This window comes from Delphinapterus leucas, chromosome 7 (assembly GCF_059928025.1).
Source record: "Delphinapterus leucas isolate spDelLeu-1000000601 "Yukka" chromosome 7, BTC_Dleu_Yukka2, whole genome shotgun sequence".
NCBI classification, from domain to species: Eukaryota; Metazoa; Chordata; class Mammalia; order Artiodactyla; family Monodontidae; genus Delphinapterus; species Delphinapterus leucas.
In genome coordinates this window covers 36,330,379-36,345,431 of record NC_143135.1, presented here as the reverse complement: position 1 = coordinate 36,345,431, position 15,053 = coordinate 36,330,379, and the positions used below count along the sequence as shown (strand labels likewise).

The following is a 15,053-nucleotide window of genomic DNA, read 5'->3' as shown; positions in this document are numbered from 1 at the left end:
CACTGATTTTTTTTTTTGTCTTTGATTGCTTGGACGTCAAAGTCCATTCTGATTTAGAGAGGTGAGTTTGTAGGTGGTTTTCCATAGTAGTTTTATGATGAATTTGGCTCCCTGCTCTGTCCTGGCCCTGATCCCACCTCACCTGCATCTCATTTATGTGTGTTATGCTTTTTTGTTATTGGTGCTGTCATTAAAATTACTAATGTGGGATTGGTTTTCTCTTGAGTTTTAAAGACCTGAGGCATGAATCCAGTTGTTCAGAGGAGACAAGGCAATAAGGCAATGTGTCATTTTTATTTCTGGGTGCTCTTGTGTACCATGTGTACCAAGGACAGATCACCTCAATTCCCTGAAAATAATAATTAGGGCTGCTCACTAACTAATTCTCTTGACTCACTTTGGCGTCTACCGCATCCTGTCAGGACCTGTTTCAGGGAATGGCAAACGCCAGTTATATCCCTGTATCTACTCTGTTTTAAAGGTATTAACAGTTAACTTTTATTGAATGCATATTATGTGCCAATTTGAATACATTATCTTTTTTAATCTTCACATCGGTATTCTTGCGGTAGGTCATGTTATTATCCCCATTTTACAGATGAGGAAATTAAAATTTAGGAAGTTCTCGGTAAGTTAGCAAAGTCACACAGAAAGTGGAAAGACCTGGATTTGAGCCCAGGTAATCTCACCCCAGAACCCTCACTTTAACCACTATGTTACCTCTCTCCCCGCCCCCTCCTCCTCCTTGAATTCTGGTGCTTACGTGGTTGGTGAGGCTGCTTTTTAAAATCTTATATGTTTCAGCCATTCCTCCTGACCTTTGCGTCATGTTGCCCTTGTAGCATCCTGACAGAAACAGAGTCTCCTCCTCATTATGGCTGGTATTTCTTTTTCATTGAATTCTCACGTAACGGTAAAGGGATGCCCAGACGGCATTTCTCTCTGTATTCATGCAACAAATAGGTACAGAACGTCTGCTTGCTGCCCCACGCTCTTAGGCTCCAGTGGGTGCCTTTTCTAATCAGTTAACTTTTCTAAAAAGCTTACGCATGGGGAGGCCCAACTCAGGATCCGTCTGGCTGCAGGAAGAAGCCACAGGGCAGCTGCTTCTCTGTAGAACAAGTCAGCATGCTACCCAGACTTGGTTCTGGGGGACCTACATTCATCACTGCATCTCATTGGCATGTGTCTTAGTCTGCTCAGGCTGCTACTACACATCACCATAGACTGAGTGACTTAATGGAGATTTATTTCTCACAGTTCTGGAGGCTGGAAAATCCAAGATCAGGGTGCCAACATGGTCGTGTTCTGGTGAGAGCCCTCTTCCCGTTTTCCAGATGGCTGTGTTCTTCCTGTGTCCTCACATGGTGGAGAGCAGAGAGAAAGCAGGCTCTCCCGTCTCTGTTTCTTCTTCCAAGACACTAACCCCATCACAAGGGCTCCACTTTCATGACCTCATTACCTCCCAGAGACCCCGTCTCCAGATACCGTCACACTGGGATGACAACATATGTATTTGGGGAGCAGGGGACACAAACATGAGTCCATAGCACCCTGCTAGAGAGTGACTGCTTTCCCAGCAGCACGAGGCCCAAGTCAGATAGACGGCCTCCCCCCACCCTTTTTTTTGAGTGTCATGCAAAGTCCAAACACAGGAGAGGAAGGGGGTGGGGAGCTTGGAGGAAACCTGAAATCTAGTGTTTGTTCCCCGGATGTGCTTACTTCTGGAAGAGAGAGAAAACAGGAACTAGCTGGGAAAGAATCTAATTGGAAGCACATGCCCATCCCGTGAATGATCTATTATTATCAGTCCCAAACGATGGAAGGAGGTGGAGTGGGGTTGGGGGGGAAGAGAGGAAGAACTGAAGAATGAGGGCGTGTCTGCCCTGCCCTGAGGGCGTGCTGGGCACAGGGCTTCCAAGTTGATCGAAGCCAAGGTCTGGCTTTCCATCAGGGTCCTATCCCTCATCTAGAGTTTCTCTTGGATGCATTTTGTTTCTGACGAGCCTGACAAAGGGATGGTCTTCATTTTATTATTCGTCTAACACTCCTTGCCTTCTGCTCCGCCCACTGCCCCGCCCCTAGGCTTGAGCACAACCTTGATAAACATTTTAGCAGATCAGGCACCACCAGGGATAGTAGTAAAGTCTGGTTGCCAAAAGAAACAGGGTCAGCTTGTTGACCTACTACCCCTCTGGCTGAGTAGGATACCTCTCCCAGAGCTTTGGAAATAGGTCTCTTGTTCAGGTGCAGACATTGATTGAACACCGACCAGAGCCATACACCTAGATAGGCACCAAGGATGTTGAGCAGGTGGGAAGCCTCATCTTGAATCTACGGGGAAGGGGCTCATGGAGGGAACTGGTACAGGGATGAAGGATTTCCATGAATTTCCCCCTTTGACCACTGTGTCGCCTCTTGGCGTCCCTGGTGAGCCTCAGGTATTTAGGCTTATTCTACCTGTGGGAGGCATTGAAGCGTGGTGACGAAGAGTGCAGCTTTGCAGTCAAACCTAACAAACACCGTTTTCACCACTTACTATGTTACCTGGGCCAGTTATTTAATCTCCATGAGCCTGTGTTTCCTTATTGGTAAAATGGGGTAGTCCTGCCCCACATAGTCACAGTGCTATGTGGACTAAATAAAGTCATTTCCAGCCCTTCGCAGCCTGGCGTGTAATCAATGCACCATAACTAGCTGATAGGGCGATGTTGGTGGTTTGGGTTGATCTGGGCCAGCTCTAGCGAGTCTCACAGAGTCGATCTCTATGCGACCATCTCGTGGAGAAGAATCAGTGTGGCTAGTAGTTCAGCCGTCTCTGCCCAGCTGCTGAAAAGCAGATGCCGTGGAGATGAGAGGTTTAGCATTTAATCATCTTGTCTAGCAAAAGCATCTCCAGTTATGACCTCCACCCCACCCCCCACCCCCAAGGTCCTGAGCATGTGCACACAAGCTGCCATCTTTCCTGGGAGGGCCATCTTCTGCTCCCAGCCTTTGAAGTGGTTTGGGGGAGAAGAACGGCTTTCTTCCCATCAGCACGTACAACGCGTGGATCCGGGATGCACGCACAGGTTATGTGCCAGGAACAACAGTCTTACCATCCTGCCTGCTCGGCTGTGCACATGTTGGAGAAATTGACCATAGCTCCCATAGCAGCAGGATTTTCCTTCTGCCTCTTTGTTACACCTCTTCCCTTAAACTTCATTTTTTAAAAAAGCAACGTGTGTGTGTTTCAGAGAACACATCTGTGTCCTCTCATTTTGTAACTGTTGTTTGGACGTGGGATGATCGTGGGAAGTCGAGTCCCTCTTGCAAAGGAGCCATTGAAACCTTCTGGCACTGTGGATGATGTAGGGTGTAGATGATTTGAGGTTGACTTGCTGCACTCTGCTCTCTCTGCTTTTTCTTGATGAGGCAGGCATTGCTGGGCAGCTGCTGTTGTGCTATCTGCAGCTGCTCCACATGAGCAAGACCCAGCTCTGCTGCAGAATGATGCTAATGGACAGACGGCAGCTACTCGCAGGCTGGGGCTTGAGAGAAGTTCTCCTGATGCACAAGGATGTTAATAATAATGAACTTCAGAATGTTAGCCAGGGGCCTGTGTGACTGTGAACTGGAAGCTGCTCTGCGTTTCAACTCCAGCTCTGCTCTCTGCTTCGCTAATGAATGCCTCCTTGCTGGAGGACAGGACTAAGTCCAAGGTTCAGAGTGTGACACTGAGGGCTGCCCCCGCCTGGTTTTCCAGCCTCATTTCCTCCCACGCTGTCCCCCAGGCCCCAGCACACACTGGCCCTTTCTTTCTTCAGTGCTTTTTTTTTTTTTTACAAGCTTCCCTCTGCATGACACCTCTGCCCCCTCCCTTCTTGCCCTCTACTCACATTCTCATTCCTCACGCCACATCTTGCTCTGGGGTTGCTTTTATTTGGAACCTTCCCTGACCATTCCAACTTCCGAGGTCATTATTTCTCTTCTTTGAATTACTTCTGACCTTTCATATTCTTTTATCAATGCGTATGTAATTGAGATGTCAGCTAGGGTCAATCCACCCCTTAAGATCTAGATAAGATTGAACTAGAACCCTGTGATAATCTTTTTGGGCCACCATGATAAAACACCGCAGGCTGGGTGACTTACAAGCAACACTCATGAGGGCTCTATCTAATGACCTAATCACCTCCCAAAGGCCCCACCTCCTAATACCATCACATTGGGCATTACAATTTCAACATATGAATTGGGGTAAGGAAGGACTCAGAAACACAGACATAGCACATCCCTGCTTCAGTTTGTGAAGTCCAGTGCCCTCACCTGGATTGCTCGGGTATCTTAGGATCTCGTGGTCACCTTTGGCTCTGAAATCCTGTATTCACAATTCAGTCTGAATTAATTCAGTTTGTGGATTGACTCATCATCCCAAGGGATGTTTTGGTTCCCTCCTGGGTGGATCCAAACGAAGCTTTTTTACCTTACTTCCCATCCATCACACATTCATTCATGGCCTTTGTTTGTGAGGCAGACTGCTGAAAGTTTCAGAGGGATGGAGGAGGCTTGCTTTGGAGCAAGCAACTGTCCCACCCCATCCACAACAGAACCCGAGTTTTGAAACACAGTGTTCACATGGATTCCTTCTGGCACTTGGAAGAAGTTACTTGGTCTCCATCCAGTTTTCCCATTTGGTCAAGTTAAGGGAGCTTTCCTCACTAGGGTGTAATGGTGATGAGGTAGAGGGTGACATGAGTTGGCTTGAGCTTTATGGTGGCTTTTGATGGCTCGGCATGTGCCAACCATCCCTTATTGTCACGTCAGCTGCCCTCAAGGCCTTCGAGACCTCTTCCATGTCTCAGAAAACTTGGTACAACCTGTAGCCATTTGAAGGATGGGTCACTCCCATCAGAGTAGCACCTCTAGGTTCTGACTCAAGGAAGAGGATCTGATGGTGACCACCCCTGGGAAACCAGAGCCGTCTCAGTTAATCCAAGACTGGGGAATGTTTCAGTCTGGGCCCCACAGATGGCTCAGAGGTACCCCAAGTGTCAGGTCTTCGTCACAGATGCTTGGATGAAGCAGTTTCTTCATCACGGATTCTTGGATGAAGCAGTTTCTCTCCTCGAATGTTCCTTAGGGAGATGATGAATCCTGTCTGCCAAAACCTCTCTTGCCTCTTTGGAAATGTTGATCTCCAACTCTTGTGTGTTGATTTTTGTCCAGCTCTCTATTGCTGCTTTAACCTAGATCTGCCTGATTCCTTCCTTATTTGTCTGGTTCTTTTTTCTACCATAGCATGTTTTCTTTATGACAATGTCCAATTCCTTTATGAATCTGTGCTCAGCAGAGAGGATGTTAAGGGGAACCAGCATGCACTGAGTACTTACATCAGGCTGGACCTTAAGTCCCATTCCAAGTTCACACCTATCCGATTGGGTACTTTACTATTATTCCAAAGTGACATATACGGAATGTGAATCTCAGATCATAAGACTGGCCCAATGTCATGTCCACATTTGTATGGAAAAAGCTATTTTACCCATTGTACCACACTGCCTCACAGAGGACCAAATTGCCTACCTCATTCAAGGTTGTGGCCACCCCATCCAATGCTTTGATTTCTTGCCTCTATAAAGGCCCTGGGCTGCTCTGACAAAGCTGTGGTCCAGTCCCAGGTGAGGGCAGTGAGGCCTCTCAAGCATCTTTTCCCTCCTCGTTGCTTTTTGCTTCCCTGTTCTTTGCCACGGGAGTAGAATACTGTCACCTGTGTTACCCTGCACCACTTAAAACTGTTGCTGTGACATCATCTTGGAACATGTCCATAATCCTTTTTCAGGCCTATCTGTGGGCATACAGACTCCTGCAGAGTCCAGCCCTGAGGAGCCCCACGCCTGCACCTGCAGCAGCTCTGCCATTGGCTGGGAGTCCTCGGGTAACACCGTCCGTCTTGGAGGGCGTGCAGGGTGCTGTTTGCATTGGAAGCAGAACCGAGAGGTGCCAAGATCCCATTGCTGGACCTCCTTGATCAGTTGATCTGGCCGCCTCTGGTCCGCAAACACAGGCACTGGCACTGCTGGTTTTGCACCCCACTCTGTGCCTGTCTTCGTGGGGTGAATATCTTCGCTAAACAAGATAAATTAACAGAGGGGCAAATCCTCCTAATGCAGTGGGAAGTGAGGCCTTCCCTCTGCCACTTTTGGGGGAAAGAACTCACCCGCTTCCTTCTCTCCTAGCTCCCAGTTAAGGAACTGGGCCAGCTTCTTCTTAACGGTATAAATCTTACAGTCCTCTCACACCAGCTCATGTTCTCTGTGCACTCTGCAGCCATTTTTTCTTGCTCAGGCAACAAGAAAAAGTTTGAAGCGTTTGCCTGTTTCTATCTAAAATGCTTCCAGACTGCAGACTTCTTCGGTGCTTAGAGATTTGTGTGGAAAGAGAAGGCTGAAAGCTTTATGAGTTGAAAATTCAGACTTATCGCTAGATCTAATGCTGGTCAGCTGAGGTTCCAGTGGCTTTTCAACACTGCCAAGTGGGTTTTAGCTGAAAGATATAACTAAATATTTCATCATTTATTCATCTTTCAACTTTAATGATTGCAAAGAGTCTGCTTAGTAATCCCTGAACCAAAATTCTGATTTGCGGAGTCATAGCCTTAACTCTTCGGGGAATGGGCCATAATATCTTTAGCCACATTACCAAAGACTAGTCTGCTGACTTTACTTCCCAAACCACCCAAAAATGAAGTGTTCTATTTAAAGGGAAAGTGTGTGTTTGTCTTTAGGCTAACACATTCCTGCTCATTTTACGGAAAGAATGTATGATTTTATCCATCGACTGTGCAGAGAAGCTGAGCTTCAGACTCAGAGTAATGTCTGTGGAGACAGGTTGTCAGATGTTGAAGGAAAATGTATGTCTGAACAAATGTTTCCATCCAGTCCATAATTTTTCATTGCAGATGAGTTGGGTTCTGAGGTAGCAGTTTCCTTTCTGACCATCATAAATTATATCTTTTTCTTGATACTTACATCCCTAGATTATGGCAAAAACCATTTTCAGTATCTGTCAAAAGAGATGCACACGCAAGTTTAACAGTTTAGAGTCTTAACAGACCTTTATGTTCTACCCTAGACAGAATTAGAGATGACATGGTTTGGCCCTATTGAAAAGTAAAATTACTCATCCAAGAGAAAAAGTAAGATGAGCTTTGTATTTTTTTTGGCCACGCTGTGTGGCTTGTGGGATCTCAGTTCTCTGACCAGGGATTGAACCTGGGCCACAGCAGTGAAAGCCCAGGATCCTAACCACTATTACACCAGGGAACTCCCGAGCTTTGTATTTCTAATCAGCAGACATGTTCATATATTTCTCTCTGTGTTCAAAGGAAAACTACTCACACTTGGCTTTTGGACTTTACTGGGGTCATTACTAGCCTAGATGTTTGTGGTGGTTCCAGTAAGTCCTTGGACTGGCAAACCGCCACCGACCTGATGCCTTGAATGGTTTCTTTTACCTCCTGCGTGGCTGCAGTACCTTCTGAGGAACTGCTGTTCTCTTGAGACTGAAGCCTGTTGCTTTTGCCTTTTAGACTTCCAGGTCCTACCGCGAGGGTATCCGCTGCAGGCAGCGAGGCCAAAACACGCGGAGGGTCAGCCACTGCTAACAACCGACGGAGCCAGAGCTTTAACAACTATGACAAGTCCAAACCGGTCACCTCCCCACTCCCACCCCCACCAGCAAGCAGCCATGAGAAAGGTAAGCCACCTTCTTGGGTGTCCTTTCTGGCATCTTCCTTTATAGCAGATCCAGTTCTATTGGGTGAGTGTGGGGTGGCAAACAGTGATGGGAACGGGTCACAAGGACATGCTTGGCTGGCAGGAACTTTGTTAGAAGAGGTATTAATAAGGTGGGGAAAATATTACATATTCATAGTTGCCAGCAGGAATAGCTGTGCTTGTCTGGGTGGAGCCCAGAAGACACATAGAAGCAATGTAGCATTTGCAATTTGAAAACATTCATAGAATATTCTCTATACAGGAGGTGGTTTTCTAGAAATGCAAGCTGCTTGGGGCATGCATTTTGTGAGCCGATAAGGTTTTTACCCATCAGAAGTGATGTGAGGGAAGTGAGGAACAAGGAGGGTTTTCACCCTTTGAAAAAGTCCGAAATGTGGGTTGGCTAAATGAATATCTTGGCTACACATAAAGAGTAGGCAGCATTCCTCTTGGTATTCTGATAATGTAGCTCTTACCAAAAAAGGATATGGTTTTTTTTTTACTATGCATAGTACTGAGCTTTTAGGTTGGGGGGGAAATGTAAGTAGCCCTGTGGGGACTCTTGCACAGAAGGTAGTAAAACAAACCTTTGCTTGCTGCAGTCTGTATCTCATGACACATTGGAGAAATAGGGAAATTGAAACCGCTCAGAAGATTCTTCAATAAGAGACAGAGCCCTCCCTTTTTCCTCCCACGCAAAGTGGTCTAGACTTCTTAGGGGGGCATGCCCAGGTCCCTTGGAAGCATTTCCTGCCTGGTAGTGTGGAAGCTTCCTAGGGCTTGTCCTGGATGTGCCTCCTCCTCCCCTGGGACCCAGGAGACACCCCCACCCGCCCCCCGCACAGTGCTCCAGGGGACTGGGCAGCTCTCCCACCGTGAGGGAGATCAGAACCTCCCTGCCCGCACCCCTCCATCCCAGGATAACTTAATCCAGTGGAGGTGGGCTTCCCCCCACACCCACTCCCACCTGGAACACTGGAGGAAACATGAAGGAAATCTGTGTAAGGCTGACATATATACAGCAGAAGTTTTCTCTGACAAGGCATGGGGAACTCTGCACCTAGCGCTAAAGCTATAACCAGAATGTCTCAACCAATCATGACTCTGATCCAGCCTTTGGCTTCCGCCTCGAGCAGACCATTTTTCTTCTTCTTTTTTTTTCCACCTCCCTTCCCCTCTCCTCCTTTCCTTTTCTTTACCATACCCGTGTATTCTTGTTAAAAGTGTGTTTAAATTACAAAAATAATGAATGCTTGTAAAATGGTGTAAGTTTCTGTCAAATAAAAGTTCTCCTCTGTATGCTCCCTGAAGCATACCACTATAAACCATTCTATGCATATCCTTCCAGATACGTTTATGTATATATACATAATATAGAAAAGAGCTAAATTTTGTTGAGTACCTACCGTGTGCCTCATTGAATTCCCCCAAAGTGTGTTGTTCTCCCCGTTTACAAAGGATGAAACTAAGGTTAAGAGAGGTTAAGTAGTTGCCGAGGTCACACCAGAAACGGTGAGAAATGGAGTTGGAACTGAACCGAGGCACTTTGGTTCCAGAACCACAATTAATACTGTGCTTTTCCTGGAAATGGAAAAGAAATGCTTGAAACCCTGCCACTGAGAGCTGGTTAGAGATGTGCAGGTTGAGGGAGAAGGGAGAGAGGAGAAGGTGTTTGGGAAGCCTGCCCTTGTCCCATAGTCCTTTGGGGAGAATAGACATAAAACAGTCTGAAGGACGGGTATGAGGCCAATGTCCAAAAAATTGAGAAAATAAAAGGTTCCCTGTGGAGGGAACATATGTGGGAGGGTGCAGGGTTGGTGGCTGGACCTGTGTCCCAGAGCCCACACAGACATAGGGCCACTCAGGCAGCCCAGCCAGGGGCTCCCCACTGGCACTGGGGCAGCCACCAATCTGCCTCTGTCCTGGGCAGGGGTTGCCACTTGTGCCTTAAGCAGACAGCCGGGAGGCCTCCTGAAGGACGGTGGCTGTGAGTGCTAACAGAGGCATTGTCCCAGGGAAAAACTCCGGTGTCAGAAGGAAAGGAAATCATACTTACTTGTTGAGCACGTAACATGTGCTAGGGACTTTGATTTTCACTATGTTATACTTGATCTTCAGAAGCATTCCATGAGGTAAATATTACCCCAGTTTTACAGGTAAAGAAGATGAGGCTAAATGAGATTTAGTAACTTGCCCTCCCTGTTAATTGAGTGCTAGAATTCATATCCAGGTCCGACTCCCAGCTTTGAACTCTGGTTCTGTCCTGTCCCCTGGGATGTCTGTGAGGAGTGTCAAGTGAGGGGATGTGCGTGAGAATGTTGTGTGAGCTATGATGTGCTCAAAATCCTGCAAGGATTTACAGTGATAAAAATTACTGATGGAGGTTCAGGTGCGTGGGAGGTGCGTTTATTATCCCTCTCCTATCCTGGGGAGCTGAGGTAAAGCAAGGTTGGGGCAGACCTAGATTTTGTTTATTTATGCAGAACCACGTGGCTTGTGGGATCTTAGTTGCCCGACCAGGGATCGAACCTGGGCCCTGGCAGTGAAAGTGCTGGGTCCTAACCACGGGACCGCCAGGGAATTCCCAGGCCTCAGTATTTTTTACTAATACTTTTCCACCATCCTGAAGTAACGGGGTCATGTGATTTTACCTTCAGAGACTCGTTATTTCCTCCTCCTTTCTTCATGTTCCCTGTGTTCTCCCTTGAATCTGACCTTGGTTGCAGACTGAGGTAGGCGGCTTGCATGCAAAATATAGTTTGTGGGGACGGAACAGAAATAACTTAGCCACCTGGCTATGTAAAAGATACAACAGGTACTTGGGTGCATAAGGTATCATCCTTTACCTGGAGAAATCTTGGAGAGAGAAACTCTTTGAGCAGCTGAATTGCAGTTCAGTGCGGTTGGTGCTATAGTTGAGGTGTGGACTGCTTTCCCATGAGGTCAGGTCCGTGATAGAATCTCATTACCTGTCCTCCCCTGAAGCTTTCTTGTGAGTCAGTCAGACCCGGACTGCACTGTGCTCTGGCGTTTCATTCTCAGGTGAACCAATTCATAGGCTTTTCTATGTGATCCATTGATCCGAGAATCCCGGTCCTAGGAATTGATCTAATCACATCAGTAAGTTCAATGAGAAATTCATCATTCTGTCAATAAATGACAAAAATATTTGAACACCTAGTCCCAGTTTTTAAAAAGGATAAAGAGGAATAAAAGGAGATTGTAACAGGCAACTTTCCAAAAACCCCAGAGCACTTTGTACTTTGTGGGGAAACACTAAAGCATTCCTCTTAAAATCACACCCAAAGAAACAAGTCCCCTTTTGTCATCATTACTGAATTTAGTTCTGATTATACTGGACAATCAACTGAGATGTGAAGCAGAAGAAAACTAACAGGTAGTACTTCAGAGCTAGAAAAAAACCTCAGGACTCACACGATTCATTACGTTGTACCATAAAGTGACCAAGTACATAGTTGGTACACAAAACCCAGAAAGAAATGTTCTGTACAGCAACACGACCTGTTAGTTTTCCTAAAAATTCAGATTTCAGATTCTGTAGGTTTGGAGGAAAGTCTGCAGAGCCTTAGCCTTTAGGAAAACCTGCTAGTTGTTTGTTGTATCATTATCACTGCCATGGTTTAGGTCTGCGTTTGGATTCGCACTCCTGCAGGCAACAACCATGCGGGGCCCTGCCTGGCCTGCAGGATGTGTCAGCAGGATCGGCTGCGAAACATGTGTTAAGGAATGGCCAGGACGCGCGGCGGCCCTTCACTTCCTCTGTTGGCTCCGAGTGGCTCTAGGGCTCCAGGCCAGAATCACAGATTTTCAGGGGAGAGGAAATAGCTGTTCTTTTTCAACATTTGTGACATGATCTGTTTTCTCTTCCTTCCATTCCCTCACTTACATCCTCTGAACAGGTTAACACTGCCAGAAATCTAATACAGGTCTAAAGTATTTAGTCCATCATACAAATTTGGAATGTTTATTAGTATTGCTAGACTGAATTCTGTGCATATGGAGGATGTTCTTATCTGAATAATAAGGTTTTCTTCTGTAGAAAGCATATCTTTATTATATTTTCAATACAAAAATAATTAAAGTATTCGAACAACACAAATTTATTAAAAGAAAAAGAACCCTATATAATCCCACCTCTCAGACAAAGCCACTCTTCGCCACTTAGTTTATATTCTTCTATATTATTTTCATGCGTATACTATCACATTTTTGTTTGTTTTTTTAAAGTTATTTTAATAGTTCCTTTTTTTAAATCAAAGTATAGTTGATTTATATACGATAACATTTTGATAAATTTTCCCTAATGTTTACTCTTTGGCAGGAACTATTTGAAGTGCTTTATTAGTAATATTTAATTTTTACAGGAGCCTTATACATATACACACAGTCTCACACACACATACGTACATGACATTTAAAGTTATAAATAAAATCAACAAATCATGGACAGCCCTTTTTATAGGTCATTCTCTCTTCATAAAATAGTTGCATAGTACTTCATAGTATGAATTTACCTTAATATTTTTAATCACTTTCATTTGGGTTGCTTCTAATTTTTTGATATTATAAATAGTACTGAGATTAACATCCTTGTAGGTCTTTTTTGCATGTATACAACCATTTCAGTGGAATTACTGCATTGAAGAATGTATGCACATTTTACAGTTGTTTTAACAGCGCCAAATTTTGCTCCCCAAAGGTTATCCCTGTTTATAATTCCCAGCAACAATGTGTGAGAAGGCTAGTTTCTCTCCACACTTGACACTTTTATTTTCACTCTCTTGGGCAAAAAATACCTTGCCTTAGAAATGAAGCAAATTATTTTAAGAAGCTGAAATAACAAGATCATTTGCTAAAAACTGACTGTTTTTATTGACACTTTGCTGAGAGTCACAACTAGTGAGTGTGGCATAGTACAAAAGCACTTGGGTTTGAGATCAAGCTCACTACCACCTGGCATGACCTCCTTCAAGACACTTCTCCAGGCCTCAGTTTCCCCTTCTGTAAAGTGAGTCTAAAGTCCTCTGGCACTAAGCCACTGCGAAGTTTTCACTGGCTGTTTGGCCTTGCCTGATGGGAGCCCCATCAGTGCTTTCTGGTGGGTTCCTTCCTCGGGTCTTCATTCTCTGGGTCACTTTCTTCCTCTCTGTTCACTCCTACCTGTCGTGGCAGAAGAGGAGAGCCAGACATGGCTGGAGACGGGGTTTTGCAGCCTTTAGCACAATGTCATGTCTGAGTAGCATTGATTTAGAATCTCTAAACTTGTCACTTAGTGGTTGGCAAAGCAAGTTCTTTATCAGACTTAGTGGTTGGGAGAGGGACGCACGAAGAAGTTGCCCATGTTCTGCCGTTAATCAAGATGCTGACCTAAAATTACAGTTTAGACTAGATGGAATTGATTCAGTGGTCCAGGTCACACAGAAGAGAATGTGGTGGGGGTGCACCTGTTTCATGTTGTTTCTTGCCTTCATCCGTTTTGTCACCATGTGTGCCCAGCTTCGGGCTGTTTGTAGGGGAGGGGGAGGTGCTCACTTGTTCTATGATAGGACTGTGCTCAAAGTGGTGAGGAAAAAGATCCGCTTAGCCAGAAGGCTGGGGGGGACCTCAGAGAGGTGACATCATTTGCCCTGATTTCCACCTGAAGATTTTTGCTGAGAGCAGAGGAAGGGGAGGCTGGGAAGGAATGATGCATCCAGTCTTCTGGTCAGGTGTTAATCTGGGAGGACCTGTGTTGTGTTCACTGTATTAATAACCTCACGTCCCGTGGAGGACCTGTAGAGGGAAACTTCTGTAAGATCATTTCTGTGGCAGCATAGGACCTCCCTTGGTCATCAGGGGACCTCTGCCATTCCAGAGCTGTCACCCCAGGCGAGGGGAGAGCTTGGGTACCCGTCTGTGCTCATGGGTGACAGTCACCTTGGTTTGGGAATCAGGTGTGACGTCACCATGACCCTCCAGCCTAAAGCCATAGTTGTCTAAGGGCTTAGAAAACCATCTAGAGGTTTGAACCGGGGTATCACTGCATTTAGAGAAGTCTCTGGTGTTATCAAATGAAATGAATAGGTCCCACTGCTTGCTGCTTACAAAATCAGTCCTCACAGATGTTGATAGAAAGGAAAGGTGCCTCTAACCAGAATGCTGGCAATCTGGGGAGATGGTGGACTCAGTGTCCCCCAAAAGTACCTCTAAAGATTCTGCTCGGCCATGAAAGCTTTTAAAGGGAACAGGGAAGTAACCTCGGTTAATCATTGAGATGGGGGTCAGAGTTGTCACCATCCCCCTGTGTGCAGGCTTGTGGACAGCCTTGTCAACTCCTCGCGATCTTCCTCTAGATGCTATCTTGTTCACACAGTTTGGTCACGCAGTTTGTTCGGGAGATGACTGAAGGGGAAGCTACGGAAGAGATCTCGTCGTCTGTTAATCACTTATTCTTCATTTCTACTTCTTTGATCTAGGGAAAGAACTGACAAGTTAGGCAAGGTATTGTGTGATCAAAAGATTTGAAAGGTGTGTTTGGGCTGGAGATGAGTAGAGCATGGGGGGGGAGGTGCCTGGTTTAAAAGTTAGTTACAGTGTAGCTTTGCTAAAGTGACAAGAAAAGGGGCTTCCTGCTGAGGGCAGTTTCCTGCAAAGAGCCGCCTACACTGGAAGAATCATCTAGAAATGACTCAGCTGACCACGCTGTTGAGGTGGGCAGGCAGGACGGGATAGATGCTTCCAAGCCTAGGGCCCTCATGTGGCGCTGGGGGCGGAAAGAATGTCTGGCAAGTGTTTGCACCAGTCTCTTGGGCCAGAGCACAGTTATCTCAGGAGAAAAGGTTTGGGCCCTGCAATTAAAGAGAAAATGTTCACCTTGAGGACAGCCAACTGCGTTTCAGTTCTGGCCCTGCCACCTCCCAGGAGTGTGGCTTTGGGCAAGTACACTGCTCACTGCGGCATGTGTTCAGAATCACGCTCGGACCATCACAGGCCACACCTGGCACCATTCCACTCCTCAGGGGACGGAGGGGAATCACAGGTTGTTGGCAGGGCAGTGCGGACGTCTCTGTTCCATAGGAGTGGTCCTCGCAGCAGTATAGACAGCAGTCCACGCAGCATCCCGGGGCTATCACTCCCCTCTCCCACCTCAGGTGACAGCTCAGGCGTGAGGGAACAAGACCCGCAGGGGGCAGGTGTAGGAGTCTCTCTAGCTTAAAAGCCACGTGACCCACAAGAGCCAGTATCTCTTGTACCAGCTCCACATGCAAAACTTCTGTGGTTCCCACCGATCGGCTT

The 15,053-nt window shown here is 46.3% G+C and overlaps 1 protein-coding gene across 2 annotated transcripts in view; it reads left to right on the top strand.

Moving 5' to 3' along the window:
* Window positions 1-15,053, top strand: part of NAV2 (neuron navigator 2) — a 395,564-nt gene that overhangs the window by 177,493 nt on the left and 203,018 nt on the right. For both annotated transcript variants that reach the window (XM_089915047.1, XM_022583768.3), the window contains exon 6: window positions 7,571-7,737. In XM_089915047.1, the coding sequence (XP_089771173.1) occupies window positions 7,571-7,737 (167 nt within the window). The remainder of the gene's footprint in view (window positions 1-7,570; window positions 7,738-15,053) is intronic.